The sequence below is a fragment of the Triticum urartu genome, chromosome 6 (genome assembly GCF_003073215.2).
Source record: "Triticum urartu cultivar G1812 chromosome 6, Tu2.1, whole genome shotgun sequence".
Lineage (NCBI taxonomy): Eukaryota > Viridiplantae > Streptophyta > Magnoliopsida > Poales > Poaceae > Triticum > Triticum urartu.
Window position 1 is genome coordinate 483,470,039 of NC_053027.1, and position 21,178 is coordinate 483,491,216.

The 21,178-nt window shown below is 44.0% G+C and overlaps 2 protein-coding genes across 2 annotated transcripts; both read left to right on the top strand.

The window, feature by feature from the left end:
• The first annotated feature begins 380 nt into the window (after nucleotides 1-380).
• On the top strand, nucleotides 381-4,715 carry LOC125514405 (65-kDa microtubule-associated protein 1-like). The gene is made up of 10 exons (XM_048679719.1): nucleotides 381-535; nucleotides 1,139-1,321; nucleotides 1,441-1,644; nucleotides 1,983-2,240; nucleotides 2,349-2,564; nucleotides 2,657-2,812; nucleotides 2,882-3,193; nucleotides 3,311-3,398; nucleotides 3,589-3,737; nucleotides 4,136-4,715. The coding sequence occupies exons 2-10, from the start codon at nucleotides 1,268-1,270 to the stop codon at nucleotides 4,460-4,462; spliced, it is 1,764 nt and encodes a 587-aa protein (XP_048535676.1). The 5' UTR covers nucleotides 381-535; nucleotides 1,139-1,267; the 3' UTR covers nucleotides 4,463-4,715.
• A 7,030-nt stretch (nucleotides 4,716-11,745) lies between these two features.
• Nucleotides 11,746-12,597, top strand: LOC125514406. Its single transcript, XM_048679721.1, has 2 exons — nucleotides 11,746-12,045; nucleotides 12,125-12,597. The coding sequence occupies exons 1-2, from the start codon at nucleotides 11,764-11,766 to the stop codon at nucleotides 12,509-12,511; spliced, it is 669 nt and encodes a 222-aa protein (XP_048535678.1). The 5' UTR covers nucleotides 11,746-11,763; the 3' UTR covers nucleotides 12,512-12,597.
• The last annotated feature ends 8,581 nt before the right edge of the window (nucleotides 12,598-21,178 follow it).

A 21,178-nucleotide genomic window follows, 5' to 3' on the forward strand; every position in this document is an offset into this window, starting at 1 on the left:
TACTTCCTCCGCCCCAGGGTCTAGATAGATACATCCGTATCTAAACACATCTAAAACAAATAATTTGAAAATGAAGGTACCTTCCCTTTAACATGATACGGATGTTCTTTAGATTTCACGACCCCATAGTCCAAACTCTGCCGATCCACAGCTCCAAATCCTGATTTAATAAAAATAATAATAATCTGTTTTCAGTCGTGTCATCCGGTCAGCGAGTCAAGCGTCGACCGCCGCATCCTCCTCCTTGGCCCGGGCCGCACCGCCCGGTGACCGCTTCGTCGACCGCCACGTCGCGCCGATCCCACACACCAACTCCACTACGGCCACACCCCACAGCCAACACCGCCACACCAGCAGGCGCAGCAACACAGCAGTGCCACTGCCACCACCGACCACCGCCCCCTCCCCCTCCTCCTCCGCCATTCCCCTCCCCGAGCGCCGCACAGCGGTGGCCAGCTCCCGCCGCCTCCCCGACTCCCCGCCCCCTCGCCCCCTGCCCGCCGCCTGCTTTCTCCTTCGCGCGATCTGGTATCTGGTAAGCCTCTCTCCACTGTCCACGCCGAGATCTGGCGAGGCGGCGCTTAGCGTGGGTGAGCGGAGAGTTTGCGAGCGAATGTGGGATCCAGGGGACGGCCTCGGCCTGGGAGATGCGATCGCCGCGGCCAAGGAACGCTTCTATTTGTCCCCCACTGGTTCAGATTGCCCGGTGTTTCTGGTGGTTTTAGGAGGTGCTTCCGGTAGTGGAACTGGTGAAAATCTCTGCCATGTTTGCGGTTTTGGATTTGTGCGACCTACGTGATTCGTCCCGTCGTCATGTTCTCGACGCCGCTCCTTCTCGGTCTCCGGCCGCATTGCGCCGGTGGATCCTTTAGGTTTTGGACCGGCATTGGCTGTTGAAACTCCCGAATGTAGACTGCCTGTTTCGCTTGCTGTGTGGCAGTTATTTATCACGTGGTACTACAGTTTTGCTTGGGCCATTAGTTGTTGTCTTGTTGAAGTAAAGTAATTAACATTTAACCGAATGCCTGCCAATTTAGGGTGGACATGTCAAGTTCGGTAGTACTAGCTGGTATGCCCATGTGTGTCTTTAGTTTCACCATCTATTTGTTTCCGACTGATTTGAATGCTCAACCAGCAGGCGCTGTTCGATTAAGCATTGGCGTTGGGAAGTTCAGAAGCACATTTCGTCATCGCCGTAACCATAAGCTAGACTTCTCTACAGTCATATATCCTTCAGCCCTCAACGAAAGGATTCGTCTATTCTGGAATGGACGCTTTGCACGGCCAAACCTCGTGTGGATCATTGCTACAAAAACTGCAGGTACATGCTCAGGCTGCTCGTTACTTTATAATGCCATAAAAAAGCAGATTCTTTCATTTGGCATCTGATATGATGGTAAGGTGACATTTCTTCTTTGTTTTCTGTTTTCGGATTTTCAGTTAGTATGGGATGAAGTTGGTGAGAGCGATGAGGACCGTGACAAGGTTCTGTTTCAGCTGGATCAGGAATGCTTGGATGTGTACAAGAGGAAAGTTGATCAGGCACTCAAGTCAAGGGACCTTCTTCTCCAAGCACTGGACTACTCAAAGATGGAGCTAGCCAGGCTCGCTTCTGCCCTTGGAGAGAAATCCATAGCAACAAGTGTAAGTGAAAATACATGTCTGCTTTCAATAATGTTAGGCTAATTCAGTCTGTCTGTAACTCTGAAGAAATGAGGCATGCTTGACCCACTAGTGTCTTCGGCATTCTCAGTGTCGTGTAGCAATGTTTTGTGTGTTCTTTGTTGGATTTGTAGTTCTGCTCTGCTCTGCTAGATTACTTTCAGTGCTTGCCTTGTTGCTACTTCCACATAAGTTCAGTTCAGAAGCAGTTGATCTTACTAGTTACTGGTTTGCTGCATGCCAGATGTCAGATGATACTTTCACATGTTTTCATAATTATTACAAAAGGGTGTAAGATTGATAGTTCTTTATGTTTGCAGCCTGAGAAAACAGCACGAACAATCAAGCAACAGCTTGCTGCTTTAGCTCCAACACTTGAACAACTGGGCAAGCAGAAAAAGGAGAGAATAAATAAATTTGCTGACATAATGTCAAGAATCGAGCAAATAAGGGGTGAGATTGCTGGCAATCTTGAGATAGGCCAGCAGGTAGCAATACCACAAATCAATGAGGATGACTTGACAGATGAGAAACTTCGGGACTTCCAGTCTCAGCTCCAAGAGCTCGAGAAAAAGAAGGTATGCATTTCTCTGTTTCATTTGCTTTGTAGTAGTGTTCAGTGCTTATTGATTGTCATATCTTTGGTTTCATGGAGAAGATAAGATACATTTTTCTTGACATTACAGAGGGAGAGGCTGAAGAAGGTACTTGAGCATGTGAGTACAGTACAAGATCTCTGTTCTGTATTGAAGATGGAACATTTTAGCATAATAACTGAAGTTCATGAGAGTCTAGATGACTCTGTTGGTAAAGACCACAAGAGCATTAGCAATGATACCCTGTCAAAACTTGATAGGACAATAGCTACTCTTAATGAGGACAAAACATTGAGGCTAAAGAAGGTAAGGCATATGTCCAATTATGTACTTGCCAACCAATAGCCACTCTATTTTTACGTTCAGTTTTGTGAATATGTTCAAAATATCATTTCCAGCTTCAAGAGCTTGCCACTCAGCTAAATGATCTCTGGGATCTCATGGACACACCAACGGAAGAAAGAAGCTTGTTTGATCACGTTACCTGTAACAGAACAGCGAGTGCTGAGGAAGTCACCGCACCTGGAGCACTTGCTCTAGACATAATTAATCAAGTGAGATGAAGCAATATTGTCATTTTATTCCTCTAGTATTCTTCTTTGACCTTTTCCCCCAATATTCAGGCTGAGATTGAGGTTCAAAGATTGGATGAGCTCAAATACAGCAAGATGAAAGAAATAGCTTTTAAGAAGCAAACCACACTGGAAGACATTTATGCGGGTGCTCACATCGTAATAGACACAGCAGCTGCCCATGATAAAATATTTGCGCTGATCGAATCAGGGAGCATGGAACCTACAGAATTGATTGCTGATATGGATAGTCAGATATTGAAAGCAAAGGAAGAAGCTCTAAGCAGGAAAGAAATTTTAGATAAAGTTGAGAGATGGATATCTGCATGCGAGGAAGAAAGCTGGCTTGAAGATTATAACCGAGTACGCTAGTCTCTAGTTCTAGTAAATCATGTTATCATGCTTGTATTCTCTGTGAACTGGTGCGACTAAATTATTCCTTTCTGGAACTTTTTTTCTTATAGCAAATTTCTTTTGCAGGATGATAACAGATATAATTCAGGCCGAGGTGCCCACCTGAATCTCAAACGCGCTGAAAAGGCTCGTATTCAAGTTAACAAAATTCCAGGTGCTTTTGTTGGCGCATAAGCAAATAATCTTTGCTGTGACACTGAATAAACTTATGCCTTCTTTTGATGCATTTACTACAATCCAAGTGTAGAAGAGATTCTTTGAGGGGAAATGCAGAATAGGCAAATGCTTTTCTTCTCAATTTATTTTATTTTCCTGTCTGTTTGCTGATGTAAGCATTCTTCTAGGCCTTGTTGAAACTCTGGTGGCCAAGACAACGGCTTGGGAAGAGAATCACGGTCTATCCTTCACATATGATGGTGTTCCTCTTCTAGCTATGTTGGATGAGTATGTGATGCTTAGGCAAGAGAAGGAAGAAGAGAAGAGAAAAATGCGGGTTAGTGTTACTTCCTTTATTGCACTCTTGGAAGAATTTAAGTGCCAAGTAGAAACTAGATATTGAACCTGAATGTACCTGTGTCATTCTAGTTATATAACGTTCTTGCTTTCTGTTAACTGCGATGTAGTTACAATATGTTGCTTCCTTGCGTTTTCCAGATCTCAATCTGCCACACTGGCCAATATGCGTAGTTTCTGTCTCTACCTCTTTTGCATACTAAAAATTCTCTCTCAGTTGCCAGTTTGCCACAGTTCTGAGTTACTTTGTGTTTGGTTGAAGATATGTAATGTTCACATATAAACCAACAAGGATGTTGAAGTGATACTTATCCATGCTTTTGATCAAATGTTGAAACTGCAATCAGCTGTCATAGTTCTGTTCCTTTCACATTCCAGGAACAAAAGCGCTACACCGAGCAGTTACTGAACATCGACCGTGAAGGGCCGTTTGGGACACGTGTCAGTCCCTATAGAGTGGCCAGCACAAAGAAGGTACCTAGCCCAAAGCCCAATGGCAGCACGACCAACGGGTCCCCTGGTAGAAGGCTCTCGATGAGCACTCAGCAGAACGAGAGCAAGAGTTCCCGGTCTGCTGGTAAGAAAGCTGCTGCTGTGGCGGCACCGCCGAAAACACCAGCTTCCCCGAATGAAGCTGCAACAGCAAAAGAAGACAACGCGTCCATTCAGCACACGGACGCCGATCCGGTCCCTTGTTCACCATGAACTGTTGCGTTCTTCTCGCTCGATTGCCCTGTACTATTTTTGTAGCGATTTCTTGGTAGGTTCAGAACTGGAGTTTGGTTATCTGATTCTTGTAATCGATTAGTGGTGGTATCCTAACGTCTGAGTAGTTGTACTAGATGTCTAGCTTTAATCTATTCCTTGAAAGTAAGAGAGGCTCTTGCAGGTTTGCGTCGTTTTTACTTACCTGGGTGTACAATTTTGTGGTTGGTAATTGAGAATTTTCTTTACTGCACTTGTGTCTGTTTGTTTAGCATCAACTCTCTGCATTTGGAGCATGGATTTTCTTTACCTAAAATAGCAGGATAGTGTACTATTATAAATTTTATTCATTAAATAATTTATACTACCTCCGTTCTAAAATATAAGACGTTTTGGTAGATAGCCTACCAAAACATCTTATATTTTGGAATGGAGTACAAAATAATGTGAAACAGAAGCAGAAAATGAAATTACAAGAAATGTTACCTTTGCCCTATGGATAACCATGGCAACATCCACATTCCATCCGTCGAAAGAAGCTGATTACTTTCTAAGGTAGGAAAACAGGAAAAAAAGCACAAGAATTACTTGCACTAGCAAGCATACATGTACAATCTTGTTAGAATTTGGAATTTGAATACGCAAGCATGTCTCGACTAACAGAAATAAATTTTGTGCATTCGAATTATTATGGCATATACCCAATAAAGTAACAACGGCGCACAATCAAAGTCAGAAACAACATATCACATGCCTTTTTTCTTAACAAAGTACAATCGAAGTTGCTCACATACATTCATCTCTATGAACGCGCACACACACACTCTATCCCTATGAGCACCTTTGAGAGACTGAGCTGACACATTATCTTAGATTGACGAAATGGCCCTACACCTTCATAGTCGACGCGTCTCCTCCCACTGAGCGCACATCATCAGAAGGCCTGAAATAAATTTAGAAAAATGCAAGTATCAATGTCAAATATGGGACTTCAACTCTAATGGGCAAAAGATACCTCCTAACCATCCAACCACATTTGCACACATTCCATGCCTTCGGATATGACTTTCGAATCACTACTGTGCATAAACCTAATTCAAGTCCACATCTAAATCTGTTGAGGACTGCATGTGGTTGGTACCTCTCCAGCATTGTGCCCCGGTCGCCCAACCCTCTTATCCACCTCCCTTGGCCCCTCCTCCCATCGCCATGTTGCTTCGCGCCGTCATAGGGTTCCTTGCAGGTTGTCCACCCTATTCTCTATTGTCGCCCCGCCTTTCCCTTCTTTTTTAGCAACACACTTGGCTGACTCAACAAAAGCATAATATGGTAAATATTGTAAATCCACTAGACAGAGCATGTGAGGCCAACTCAATATTTAGGAAAATAAATATGTTGAACCATACTTTGGTGTCTGTGCTGCTGCAGTTGCAAGTTTTTTTCGCCCACATGGAATTGAACTATTAACATAGTACTCCCTCCGGTCCTTTTTAGTTCGCATATAAGATTTGTTTGAAGTCAAACCTCATAAACTTTAACCAAGTTTATAGAAAAAAATACAAACATTTAGAATGTGAAATCAACAACATTAGATGCGTCATGACTTTACTTTTCATATTGTATAAATTTAGCATTATAGATGTTAATATTTTTTCATATAAATATGGTCAAACTTTACGAAGTTTGACTTCAGACAATCCTCATATGCAAAGTAAAAAGGACCGGAGGGAGTATGTCATAGACTTACTATTATTTCATCACAGTAAAAGTAAATATCTATGATAGTAGTAATAACGCACGTGAATGCAACATCTTGCCTAATAGTTTTTTTGTTTGCAGCATTGCAGGGTGAATGAATATGTAGGAAATAAAAATGAAACATCAAAATTATCCAAACCCGGAATGCCCGCAAAGGATATTTTTCTTAAAGTCGACCAGAAACATAACACATTTATAAGTTGAAGCTGCCAAACAAAAAGTAAATACAATAATAGATGCATACACCAGTCCAGTAGCTTCTCCACAAGAAGGAACATGCCTCATTCCAAATCTCCTCATTCAGGCATAATGGGTTTAACCCGGGTGCTTACATTACATACATCTTCAGTTGCTAGTCTCCAGTTATCTTCCGTGACTTTTTTGGCATTTTGAAAATATATAAAGCTTTTAACAAGAAAGTAGATAGTAAAGGTAGTGCAAACTACTCAAAGCTTCCTAGAATAATGGCATGCCAATTTTTCATAAAACAACAACAAACCCCTACCTATTTGATTCAACGTTAGCAGTTTGGAATATCATCAGGATATGCTTCTTCCAAAATGCTATCTATACCCTGAATTTGGTAGTTTATCTATTCAGAGAATGTGTTCAAGAATGAAGTTAAATGTATAATATGGAACAAAATAAGTAAGACAATGAGAAGCAACAGAACCAGGGTCATGTCTACAATATGCTTGAGCTGCATATGCACAATATACAGAGGAGCAATGCTTTTTTAGGACATCGTCTTCGGTGGAGTTTTCTCATCAATGCTTAACCCATAGCAACATTTTAGTAATTTGCCCATAGGAGCATCCAATTATTTCAAACTGTGACAAGGCAGTGCATCTCTGCAACCAACTGCATTCCCTGATGTCGCCTCAAATGTGTAACCCATTGATTTGAACCTACACCAAGAGTAACAAACGTTTGAGTCCAGGATAGGGGGAGTTCGACAAAAAAAGATATACTAAAAATGAGTGAGGTTGAAATAGTTATAGTTGATTGCCAAAATAAATAGAGGGAATATCATACTACCATGGCAAGAGGTCGCCACCAACCTCAGCATCAGCGGGGTATATAAAACTTTTATCACTTCTATCAGAGTTATTTACCCAAAACCACCATATTATGGGCTAGGGTAACAGATCGGTACCACATTTCAGGCAGGTCACACAAAACCACCAACAATGGGTCTAATTTGTAACACGGAGCACTGACGCTGCGTTTTAGCCCCGAAAACAGCGAATCCGACAGGTTGGTCCCGCATGTCGGGCTGACGTGGCACGTGTTGACGGACGCCGTTAGACGGCGAGAGACGGCCGTTTCGGCGCGCCCGTCTACGAGGTCAAGTCGTTCCCTTCCCCCGCTCGATTCAATCCAGTCGATTCAGTCCTTCCCCGCTCCGCTCCGATGGCGACCAGCTCCGGCGGCGATGGCGCACACGGAGTCGACGGAAGCGGCGACGCCGCACTCAGCGGCGAGGGCCTTGGTACTACTTCAGGGCAGAAGCTGTTGCGCTCGCAATGCGGGGTCATCGGCCCCCACACCGATGACGGCTGCGACCTAGATCCAGAGTCTGCCGCGGCGGCGGGCCTGTCGCCGGAGCATGGTACCGAGGAAGCAGCTTCGCAGATTGGTCCCGCGGATGTGCTCCCGTTCGTCCCATCTTCAGCTAGGTAATCTGAATCTTTCAAAATCTGTTCTTTCAATCTTTCCTCCTTACTGCAGGATCTGTTTTAAACATTGATTTGTTAGTCATTTAGAAGTGATTGTAGTCCTGAATATTTGTCGACTATCACATCTTTAGTTAGGGTTCAGTTATCTTAGTAGTACTGTATGGTTCTGAATTTTTGGAGAAAATCACACTGTAGTTTTCATTTATGGTATTGCTACACTACATTGCATTGTAATGCTTTACACTGCATTGTAACCAGTCTGAGCTATATTAGGCTTGTAGATATTGTCTTGTTAATATATGTCTATTTTAGGCCTGAATTGCTTACACTGCATTGTCATGTTACTGTAATTTAAAATTTTGCTTACACTGATAGTAATGTTAGTACTGATTTGCTATGTTACTATAATTTAAAATAGTTCATTATAATTGTCAGATATAATGGTCAGTTATGTTAATACAATTGACTTGTTAATATTCATTTGTATGTCTATTTTAGGCCTGAAGATTTATGGTCAATCTATTTCCAGTTTCCTGGAGAGAAGTATGCTCTTGTTAAGATGTCTGAAAGAGAAATCACTTATGGTAGTTTGGTCAATGTAATGGTCAGCAATGGATACTGTAAGGATGACAGTCTTTGCTACTTGAAAGATGAAAATATAGGGCTGCAAGGTGTTTGTGTGATTAAAGGCAACATTGAAGTAGTTCACATGGTGAGACAATTTGAGAGCACCTAGACATTGTCACTGACAGTTAGAAAGGGAAAGGTAGTTATTGAACCAGCAGTTGGAGAAGATCAACATGCACAGCAAATAGAAAAGGAGGCACCTGTTGTTTTTGCTGTTGCTGAATCAGGTGTTGTGCACAAAACAGTTCCTCCTAACTGTCAGTTACATCTTGGGACACAGGAAAGTGTAAATTTTTTGCCACTCAAATCAGTTCCTCCTAACTATCAGTTCCATCTTGGGACACAGCTTAACACTGAAGTAAGTGTCAATTATGCTGATTTTTAGTTTGGTTCAGATGAGGAGGACAACGCAGTTAGTGAGGAAGCAATTCCTGTAGGCATGGACACTGATGAGGAGGACAATGCAGTTAGTGAGGAAGGTTCAAGCAGTGATGAAGATTTTGTAGTTGATGTTGACCACTTAGATGCAGGAGAAGAAGAAGATGACTCAGATTCAGTGCAGTATGTAGAAGAACAAATTGCAAATAGGAGGACAGAGGAACCTGAGCTAGATGAAACTCTTTCTGAAATAAAGAGGAAGAGAGCTGAATATATGTCAAGTACACACTGTGAGGGGGACACAGATCCTGAAGATATATATGACATGGAGCAGGAAGAAGATGATGAGGAGGCCCAAGAGATTCCAGTTCCTGAGCCTGTTAAGAAGAAGGCAAAGAGGCCAGGTCCTACTAGTAGGTCCCACTCTAGTGCTGGTCCAAGCATTAATCCTGATTGGTTTCCATCTTCAGAAGAGGAAGATACAGGCTTTGAAGCAGATGATGATGGAAATGAACCAATGTCCTTTGTTATCAGCTCTGGCAGAAGGAGTAGGGCTAAGAAAAGACCACCTAGGGTCTGGTATGATGAGGACATGATGCATCCAGAACAGCAATTCCAGCTAAAGCTCTGTTTCAAAGATGCTTACCAATTCAGAGAGGCCCTTGTCAATTTGCATGTGAAACAACTTAGAAGATATAAATACCACAGAAACTGCAGTGATAGGGTAATTGTTTGCTGTGAGGGAGATGGTTGTCAGTTCTACATGGTAGCAGCACAGATAACAAATGAGCCCACTTTCTGCATTAAGAAGATGAGGTTGGAGCACACATGTCCCACCCAGTCTGAGAAAACTAGGATTAGTTCAAGGTAGCTTGGCAACAAAATGCTTGAGACCATCAGATCAGATCCCAACACTACTGTACCTGCTATTGTTGACAAGGCAAAGAGACAATTTGGGCTTGAGATTCCTAGGATGATGGCATGGAGGGCTAAGAAGAAAGCAAAAGAGATTGTGCTTGGTGATCACAAGAAGCAATATAAGAGGCTGAGAGACTATTTGGAGACTGTGAAGCTTACAAATCCTGGATCTAGGTGCATTGTCACTACTGTTAGTGGAACCAGAGAAAATCCTACTGCTGGACCAAGGTTCCATGGTCTATTTTTCAGTTTGAATGCATGTTGTGAGGGCTTCTTGAATGGATGTAGGCCATTCATAGGTCTAGATGGCTGCTTCATCAAATTGACTAGTGGTGCACAGATACTAGCAGCTACTGGAAGGGATGCAAACAACAATATGTACCCCATTGCCTTTGGAGTGGTTGGAGTTGAAGATACAGTTAACTGGTCCTGGTTCTTGACACAGCTAAAGTATGCTCTAGGGGGAAGTGAAGAGGGCAAGTTTGGAAAGTACACATTCATGTCTGATAGACAGAAGGTTAGTTCATTTTCTTGTTCATTTAGTTGTTCATTTAGTTCATGGCATAGATAGCCTAGGGTGACCCATGTGGTATCAAAGAACATATCCATCATCAAAGTGATGCCATCATGACTAGTTGGTAGGTGTCGAGTCGTAACCCTTCTTGTCGACACTTAGGCATAGATAGCCTAGGGTGACCCATGTGGTATCAAAGAACATATCCATCATCAAAGTGATGCCATCATGACTAGTTGGTACGTGTCAAGTCGTAACCCTTCTTGTCGACACTTAGGCATAGATAGCCTAGGGTGACCCATGTGGTATCAAAGAACATATCCATCATCAAAGTGATTCCATCATTAGATAGCCTAGGGTGACCCATGTGGTATCAAAGAACATATCCATCATCAAAGTGATGATCAAAGAACATATATCAAATCGATGTGATCATGACTAGTTGGTACGTGTCGAGTCGTAACCCTTCTTGTCGACACTTAGGCATAGATAGCCTAGGGTGACCCATGTGGTATCAAAGAACATATCCATCATCAAAGTGATGCCATCATGACTAGTTGGTAGGTGTCGAGTCGTAACCCTTCTTGTCGACACTTAGTCATAGATAGAACCCATATTAACTCATATAAAATCATTTTAAATCATATAAAATCATATTAAATCATATTAAATCATATAAAATCATATTAACTCATATAAAATCATATAAAATCATTTAAAATCATTTAAAATCATTTCAATTCACTTTCATGCAGGGTCTACTCAATGCAGTGACAGCAGTATTCCCAAACTGCCATCATAGGTACTGTTTGAGGCACATCTATGCAAACTTCCAGAGAGCAGGATTTGGAGGAGAGGATTTGAAGAGATGCATGGATGCAGCTGCCTATGCTTACACTGAACATGACTTCAATTTGGCCATGGAAAGCATGAAGGCTGAGTGCACTGCTGCTTGGGAGTGGATGTCAAGAATTCCTGCTAAAGCTTGGTCTAGGCATGCAATGGACACTAATTGCAAAACTGATTTAGTGGTGAATAACTTAAGTGAAGTTTTTAATAAGTACATTCTAGATGTAAGGAACAAGCCAATTGTCACAATGATCAATGGGATCAAGGACAAGTTGCTAGTGAGGTTCCACCAGAAGAGAGAGGGTGGAAAATGTGCTAGATGGGAGATTGCACCAACCTATGCAGAGAAGTTGGAGATGAACAAGAAGTATGCAAGGGATTGCAAAGCACTCATAGTTGGCCAAGGATTTTTCCAAGTCAGTAGTGGAGACAAGACCTATGATGTTGACACAAACATACAGACATGTGGGTGCAAGAAATGGGACATCACTGGAGTTCCTTGCAAACATGCTTGTTCTGCCATCTATAGGTCTAAACAGCCGCCAGAGGATCATATCAATGTGTTTTTCAAGAAATCTATGTACTTGGAGGCATATAAGCCAGTGATTTACCCTGTTCCTGGTCCAGATAGCTGGGTGAAAACTCCAACACCTGACATTGAACCACCACAGTTCAAAGATGACAAGAAGGGGCCAGCAGAAGAGAAAAGGAAAAAAGGAAAGTTTGAGCCACCTCAAGCAAAGCAGACATCTAGGATGGCTACTATAACATGTGGGAACTGCAAGCTGCAAGGACACAAGTACACAAGTTGTCCAAAGCCATTGAGGCCTGATCTGCAAATCAGGAAGAACAAGCACATGGTATTTTTATTTTGAAATCACTTGAATGTTCATTTCTATTGACTGGTCATTATAAAGTTGTTTAATTTTTTGATTACAGGCAAACAGGACTGTACCAGAATGGCACCATGGTGCAGCTTCATCAGCTACTGGAAGTGCTAGGGGTGCACCATCATCATCTACTACAAACTCCTCTCCTGCTGCTACTGGAAGGGGAGCAAGGTATGCTACTACTCCTGCTGCTGCTGGAAGGGGAGCAAGGTCTGCTACTACTCCTGCTGCTGGAAGGGGTGCTAGTTCTTCTCCTACTGCTGCTGGTAGAGGTGCAAGATCTTCCACTGCTGCTGGAAGGGGTGCAAAAAGGTTCAAGCCTCCAAGAAGTTCTGCAGAAGCTTCTACTAGCCAGCCTGCAGGCAGTAGGCCAAAGAGGACAAAGTACATGATCAAGAGGATGGAGGGGTACTTCTATGCCAGTGGGAACTACTAAATGCTCAAATTTGAAGTCTGTATGCAAGTGCATGTGTGCTAAATCAGGCATTACATCACTTTATTTATGACATTATGAACCTATGTATGGCACTCAAAACCTATGTTTGTTAAAACCTATGTATGGAGTTGTGAACCTATGTATGGCACTTTGAAGTTATCTATGTTTATCTCCTGCTGTTAAAATTCTGTGCAAATAGATGTTCTGTGCAAATATATGTTGTGTGCAAAATAAATTTTGAGCAAAAAAGATCTGTGCAATATATGTTCTGTGCAAATAGTATGGACAACTACAAACATTTCATTTGATACAAACAAAATACATTAATAAGTAGGCCATTGATCCAAAGATGCAATGATAATAAGTTGGACATTAGTTCTTAAGAGTACACAACACAAGTCTTCAGAGTACACAACACAAGTCTTGGACATAAAGATACATAAAGCATTACAACTTATTAAGTGCATAACAGCACATTCAAATCAACTGCAGTGCTACCCTAAACCACACCACAATACATACTTAAAAATCATCACATATCTCCTTCAACTTCTTGATCTTGTCCTTGTACCCATGTTTCTGTTTGAGCAGATCTGCAATCATGTACTCCAGTTTTTTCTTCTCTTGTTTTAGTTGGTCCCTCTCTGTCACAACTTGGTCTCTCTCTGCCACTAGCTGGTCCCTCTCTTTCTCTGCCTTTGCCCTAAGTACCTGATGAAGATTGGTACAACCATGGTCTGCCAGCTTCTTCTTCTCCATCTCCTCTTTGAGATCACTTAGAGCCAACCTAACATTGCCCAGCTCTATGATAGCATCCTCCTTGTCAGCAACCATTTTTGCAAAGTCCAGTTTGAAAAACCTCAGATCTTCCTCCATCTTCCTCTTTTCTCCAACTAGTTTGTAATTTCTTTCACCAAGCTCAACATTTTCTTTCAGCCTGTCATCGATTTCTTTGTTATACATGCTCCACAATTCAGTGAGGGTGAACTGCATAGCCACTGACCACTCTGGGTCTATCCACTCCAGATAATTGCACTTTAGTTCTGCCTACAATTAAATAAATATGTTCTCAATAAGAAATTGTATGAAATGTGCACAAATTCTATAATACTCTGTACACTCTCTACTTTGTTCTATCCACTGAATTGTAGTTCAGTTATATCCACTGAATTTTAGTTTAGTTCTACCCACTGAATTATATTCTATGCATCAATTGGTGCCTAAATCAAATATTACATCACTCTTAATTAATAGATATATTGTCAAAATTGTATGCACAAATTATGGGCAGAACCAATTATAAAAGCATATATAATTTTTTCCATCTATAAGATTGTATATGCATAGATTATGGGCAACAACTATTACATCAACAGAAGCAACAGAAGCAACAGAAGCAACATACCTTCTCCTCAGCACACGCAAGAAAACGTCTGCCTGTGTCCACATATTCAAATGCAACAAGCCTGACGCAAGGTGCTTGATGCAGACAACGAGACGACAGGTCGTGAGCAATGCCACTCCATTCATAGCAAGAGATAGTCCTAGGAAGCTAACCAGCACACAAATTGCACAAATCAGCGGCCTGGTAAAAAATCCCCAAATGATGAACCCTAACCCTAGCGGGATGAACCCTAATCCGTGAGGGAGGCGAGAGGCGAACACGCATACCTGGCTAGTGACTTCTTCGCCGTCCGAAGAAGAGCTAGAGGACTGGTCGCTCCAAGAAACCATGGCGGAGCGGCGAAAGGCGGCGAGTCGACAGTGGCGGCGCCGGCGGTGGTCGGGGTCGAGAGAGAGGACAGAGAGAGTGAGGAAATGGCTGGTCTGGTTCGAACACCGACCGGTACGGGCCACTTGAATGGGCGCGCCGAAACGGCCGTCTCTCGCCGTCTAACGGCGTCCGTCAACAAGCGCCACGTCAGCCCGACAGGCGGGACCCACCTGTCGGATTCGCTGTTTTCTGGGCTAAAACGCAGCGTCAGTGCTCCGGGTTACAGATTAGCCCCATTGTTGATGGTTTTGTGTGCCCTGCCTCAATTGTGGTACTGATCTGTTACCCTAGCCCATAATGTGGTGGTTGCTGGTAAATACTTCCTTCTATCAATGAACATACAGGTGAGCCATCTTCCCCTAAACTTCTTTGATGTATTATTACAGGACTATCATTGAATGCAAAATCCGTCGGTCACACATTCACACAAAGACTACCATCATAATAGTCAAGTAACGAAAATGGATGGAAGAAACTAAAACAGATTGTGACTTGTTGATAGCGCAAAAAATCCATTGTTAATCTCGCTCCATATATTACTGTTCCCCATATAAAATCACGTGTACTTTTCCAATACTATCAGCCAACCATGCCTTTAGATCTACAGCAATGTAATAATTTATTTAAGTAGAACCAAGATAAAGACCTGACCATCCTGAACTTAAGAAGTCCCCGCTTATTAGGGGGCTGCCGGATTGGTCGAGTGAAAAAATTAGCTATGATGGAGATGTGTGAAATCAATAACACAGAGGTTGTGGAAATCCAAGGGCAGAAATATTAAATGGGACAATCGTCCAAATGATCATGTCGCAAATCGGTCCAACAGATTAGGTCATGATTATTAATTACTCTTCTTAATCACTCGCATGTGCTGACTGTGTTGTTTAACACTTTGAATGCAACTTGATCATACAAAACTACGAAAATACCATACATGAAAGTGATTTATCTCCTCTCTCATCATCAAGCAGCAGCAGCAGCTTCCTTTCATGCCATTATGGCAGCTTCATTTTGGATCTTGAACATCACATTCCTTTTGATCTCTTCCTTTGTAGCTCCCACTATAGCAGAAGTTGGCCGTGCTAACTACCTGCACAAAGGATCTTCACTAGCCGTGAAGCATGCCTCCCATGTCATAGAGTCGCCTGACGGCACCTTCTCCTTTGGGTTCTACAACCTTTCATCCACAGCCTTCACCCTGTCGATCTGGTTCACCAATTCGGCTGACAGGACCATCGCCTGGAGCGCGAACCGGGATCGCCCCGTACACGGGATCGGGTCCAAGGTCAAGCTGAACACTGATGGAAGAAGCATGGTCCTCACGGACTACGATGGCACGGTCGTGTGGCGAACCAACTCGCTGACCGCGGAGGCCGATCACGCGGAGCTCATGGACTCCGGGAACCTCGTGATGAAGGATCAAGGTGGCAACATACTGTGGCAAAGCTTCGACCATCCGACCGACACTCTGCTACCAGGCCAGCCAGTGACGGCCACTGCAAAGTTGGTATCAAAAGATCTCTCACATCCCTCAAGTTACTATACATTGAGTTTCGACGACCGATATGTCTTGTCGCTCGCATATGAGGGGCCGGATCTTTCTAACCACTACTGGCCTAACCCTGACCACAGTAGCTGGATGAACTATAGAATCTCCTATAACAGTAGTAGGAGAGCTGTGCTTGATAAGCTGGGTCAGTTTGTGGCTACTGACAATACCACCTTTCGTGCCTCTGATTGGGGCTTGGAGATCAAGAGGAGGCTAACACTAGACTACGATGGTAATCTCAGGCTTTACAGCCTCGATGAATTTCATCGGAGCTGGTACGTTTCTTGGGTGGCTTTCTCCCAGCCCTGTGACATACATGGCCTATGTGGTTGGAATGGAATATGTGAGTACTCACCAACACCACGCTGCTCTTGTCCTCCTGGCTATGTGGTCAGTGATCCAAGTGATTGGAGCAAGGGCTGCAAGCCGGTGTTCAACCTCACCTGCGGCCAGCGTACGGGCTTCGTGCGCATTCCTGAGACCGACTTTTGGGGCTCCGATCTGAACTACACCATGTCGACGTCCATGCACACTTGCAAGGAGATGTGCTTGGGGAGTTGCGCATGTGTGGCATTTGAGTACAAAACTTTTCCAAACGCCTGCTTCCTCAAGTCTGCTCTCTTCAATGGCAAGACGCTTCCAGGATACCCCGGCACGGCATATCTCAAGGTTCCCGAGAGCTTTCTGTCGCAGCCGCACACGTCTGACTCTGTTCTTCATCATGGCCATGCCTGTGATGCATCAAACAAGCAGACCGTGAGTTATACCACGCACACCAATGACGGACAGGGTGCAATGTGGCACTACTACTATTGGTTCCTCGCTGCGTTCTTTCTTGTGGAGGTCTGCTTCATTGGTTCTGGCTGGTGGTTCATGTCAAGACAACACTCGGCACGATCAGAGATCTGGGCAGCAGAGGAAGGCTACAGGGTGGTGACGGACCATTTCCGTAGTTTTACCCACAAGGAACTGCGGAGGGCCACTAAGAATTTCAAGGAGGAGCTTGGCCATGGGCGACATGGCTCTGTGTACAAGGGGATTCTGCACGACAGCCGTGTAGTCGCAGTCAAGAAGCTCAACGACGTGAAGCAAGGTGAAGACGAGTTTGAGGCCGAGGTGAGCGTGATCGGTAAGATCTACCATATGAACCTGGTGAGGGTGATGGGCGTATGTTCAGAGCGCAATCACCGACTGCTGGTCTACGAGTATGTAGAGAATGGCTCGCTGGCCATGTTCTTGTTTGGTGACAAAGGGCCACTGCAATGGCATCAGCGGTACAAGGTCGCGGCTGGTGTGGCCAAAGGCCTCGCATACCTTCACCATGAGTGCATGGATTGGATCATTCACTGCGATGTGAAGCCTGAGAACATACTTCTAGACATGGATTTCGATCCCAAGATCAGCGACTTCGGGTTCGCAAAGCTGCTGCAGAGAGGCCAGGCTGATCCCGGTAGCATGTCCAAGGTTCGTGGAACTAGAGGCTACATGGCTCCAGAATGGGTGTCCACCGCCCCCTTAACTGAAAAAGTGGATGTTTATAGCTTCGGGGTGGTGCTGCTGGAGCTGGTCATGGGGTCTCGAGTATCCGAGCGGGCTACCGATGGCCGCGAGGATGCCGAGGCTGCACTGCAGCAGCTAGAATGGACAATTGAAGAGAAGATGGAAAGTGACGACCTGACATGGATCGATGGCTTTGTGGATCCTAGGTTGGAGGGTGACTTCGTGTATTCGGAGGTGCTGTTGATGCTGGAGGTGGCTGCTATGTGCTTGGAGAAGGAGAAGAGCCAGAGACCGAGCATGAACCATGTGGTTCAGAAGTTCCTCTCATTTGACTGAATTTGGTGACTTGTGTTGCCTTTCTTCTTAGTTTACCTTGCTGAATTCTCCTTTCCTATTGTGTGGTTGGGTATGTTTCACTTCATTGTTGTGGAAACATAATTTCATCTCTGTATGTGCCCTTAAAACATCTCTTTGGTGTAGCAACTAGTATTTGTTTGTTGAGTAGCATATGTGCTGCTGCTCCTGAAAATTTTGTTCTGTGGGTCTCCTCCATTTTATGTGTTATGTTTGCATTGTTGCCCCCTCCTGTACTCTGGATCTTTTATGTGTGGTCTGCCTATTATCCTTAAATGTCTTGCTTTGCATTGAAACCTACAGTTCAATTTCTTGTGGATACCTTGTTGAACTTGGGTACTGCCATGAGATAGCTTGCCTGAGGTACCTTGTACGTTACAACAGCTCAATTTCCCATCCAAGTTCTGCAATATGCATGCAACAAGTAATTTCCTTACTGTTAAAACAAATAATAATACCTTCGAAAATTCTGTAGTAAGAAAACTTGAAGAAAAAATGTTGTGAAAGGACAAATTGGAAAGTAATAGTGCAGAAAAACACAAATAAACCTACATATGGTGCTCACAAATAATCTGTATATTGTCTTATAATACATTACGACATCATACTGGTTAATTGAACCATATCAAACAAATATGATAATATTATTTTTGACAGAATATTTGATAGTGTCTTGGTAGAACAAATTTATAATGTTCTTGAGAGATCACAACTTGGTGAAAAAAATCAGAGAAATGCATCCATCAGTTTTACTTACCACCCATCCAAAATATTATACTGAATATAACTCTTCAAGCATAGTAATTTTCTGGTTTATGGTTATGCTTGCTCACAGTTGCTTTCCTGTTGTATATCTAACGGCGACAGGGGGGCATCATGCTAAAGACACCTTTTGTTTAAGCATTAACATATTACGATTCTTATCATGGTTTCTGAACCCACATGATGCAGTAACCATCCAAATTCACATCTAAAGAGAATATCTGAATCCAGAACAATATTTTTTCTACTAAGACCCAAAAGCAACCTTGGCTCATCTAAACTGAAGACGGGGAAACTATTTGGGGCCGCAATGTATTGAATCCAACACATGCACATCCTGAGCACTCATACATATTTCCTATCTAAAACAGAGCAAAATTTTAAATTGCACAACTAAGGTCAGGAGTCACACCCAAAATTGAATCTTATCCTCAAAGGGTCTACAAATATTGTCATTTAATCAGGTGTGTGGACAGCCCCTCCAACTTAATGTGGTAGAACCATTACATGTACCACATACCTGTTTGAAAACAACATAGTACTGGCCAACAAAGTTACCAAGGCACTGAAGACCATATTATTACACAAAATGCAGGTATTGATCAGTATGGAATACCATCCTCCTCAATTGCATATAAAAAAAGGTACAGTCACACACTATCTGAATTTTTGATTATTAACAGGAGCCGATGTCTTGTCGTCCAGAGTTAACTGAGCGAGTTAACAGAGCGTCGTATAAATATACATTGCTGTTTCGCTTCAGGATTCCGGTGCCCGAACTTTGCCAAATTAGAAACCTCTCTACCACAGAAGACACGGCGCAGGGCAAGACATGTATAGTCCCAACCCTGCATTTCAGAGCAGCGGTGACTGTCAGATGTAATGTAACAGAGTTTGCAGAAATACCCAACCAATTTAGTATGGCATCTACTCAAATTCAATGGCCTCTTCTCTCCACCGGCAGGCAACACTGCTCAACTAAGGATCAATGAAAGTACTTCCTCTGTCCCATAATATAAGAATGCTAGTGTCAAAAACGTTCTTATATCATGAGATGGAGGGAGTAAAAAAGAGACGGAAAGAGTACATGCAATGCAAGACAAGTATTGTCTTTACTATAAGAACAAGAGACATGGGTGATCTGATTCTGATTACAGCGATCTCATGCATTATTCACCGGCATCGTCTCAATAAATAAACCGTGTATAATACTCATAAATTGCTAACATGTACTTCCTGGAAACAAAAACTAATGTTTACGGCCGAAGAGGCGAAACCAGATTGATTTAATGCGGCCCTGCACCGACGTCGCGGACCGGCGTTGCACCGACGTCGTGGACGCCGAGGCGTAAGGCTTCTCCTTCTCCAAGGCCCAGCTTGACGCGTGGCGGCGCGTGCAAAGCTCGTCCGTGCAGGCGCAGGCCAGCCCCATCCTCTCCAGGTCATGCGCCTGCACGACCTCGTCCGCCACCGCCGACGTGCTGATGACATGTATGTCGCACCGGACGGAGAAGCAGTCGTCCACGAGGTACCCGGAGCTCTCCAGCTCCTCCCTTGTGATGAGCGGGTAGAACCAGAAATCGCCCGTGTGATCGAAGCTCGATCGGTGGCTAAGATAGTGCGGCGTGGCCGGCGCCGGCTTGCCGTGGTGAGGGACCAGCGTGAGCCGGACGGTGGCGTTGATCGGCTGGCTGACGCGCTCGGTGGTGAGCTTGAGGGCGAGGGCGACGTACTCGGTGTTTTTCAAGGGTCGTGGGTAGTACACGATGCACCACGAGCACCCGGCTGCCTCGAACTCGCATGATCGCAGCTTCGCGCCATTGCGGAGCTGCTTGCTCTGCGAGTAGCCGGCGATTTTGAGCAGGTGGCAGCCGCCGGTGGTCGCCGTAGTGGAGATGGTGGAGGCGGAGACGATGTCGCTTTCCTGTGACGACATGGTGGACTCTACCAAATACGCAGCACCCAAGAAGATGCCAACGACGATAAGGATACGTAGCGGATTTATATACACGTACGTCCACATGCCTTATTCTTAGATTAGAAAAACGGTGCTGGAAGATCGCAATAAACATTAAATCTAGGACGCCGATAAATGCCACATGTGTGGGCGTTAGGAAGTCCGCCCACACATTTTGTGTGGTGTATAAAAGGAACAGCCCATACACCTACGTGTGGGCAAAACAATTAGCGCCCACACGTCTCTTTTTTTCCCTCCCGATCCTTCTCACACGCGTGCGTGTGGGTGAAGTTGATAACGCCCACACGCCCGTATGTCAGGCCTCGTACCTCCTGGTCCCGCACACCACGCGTGACGGTCACCGCGCGCCCGCAGTTGCCATGGTCTAGACCCTCGTCCATGTTCGTTTAATTGCAGTTGCCATGTCGCTGAACTACGGTTGCCATGTCGGACAACTGCAGTTGCCATGGTTGCTCAACTGCAGTTGCCATGTATGGTCTGATCTAATGTAGTTGCCATAATTTCATAATTTTAGGAGTTGCCACATACTAACACTAGGCAGTTGAGAGAGTTGCCATGTGCTCACAAGCATGCTAGGGCAGTTGTCATGTAAAAAGAAAGAGTTGTCATCTGCTTACGTGCACGTTAGGGCAGTTGCCATGTACATACACGTTATGGCAGTTGCCATGTACCATGCAAAAACATATGGCATCGGTAAAAGAGAGTTGCCATCTGCTTACGTGCACACTAGGCAGTTGCCGTGTACCCTGC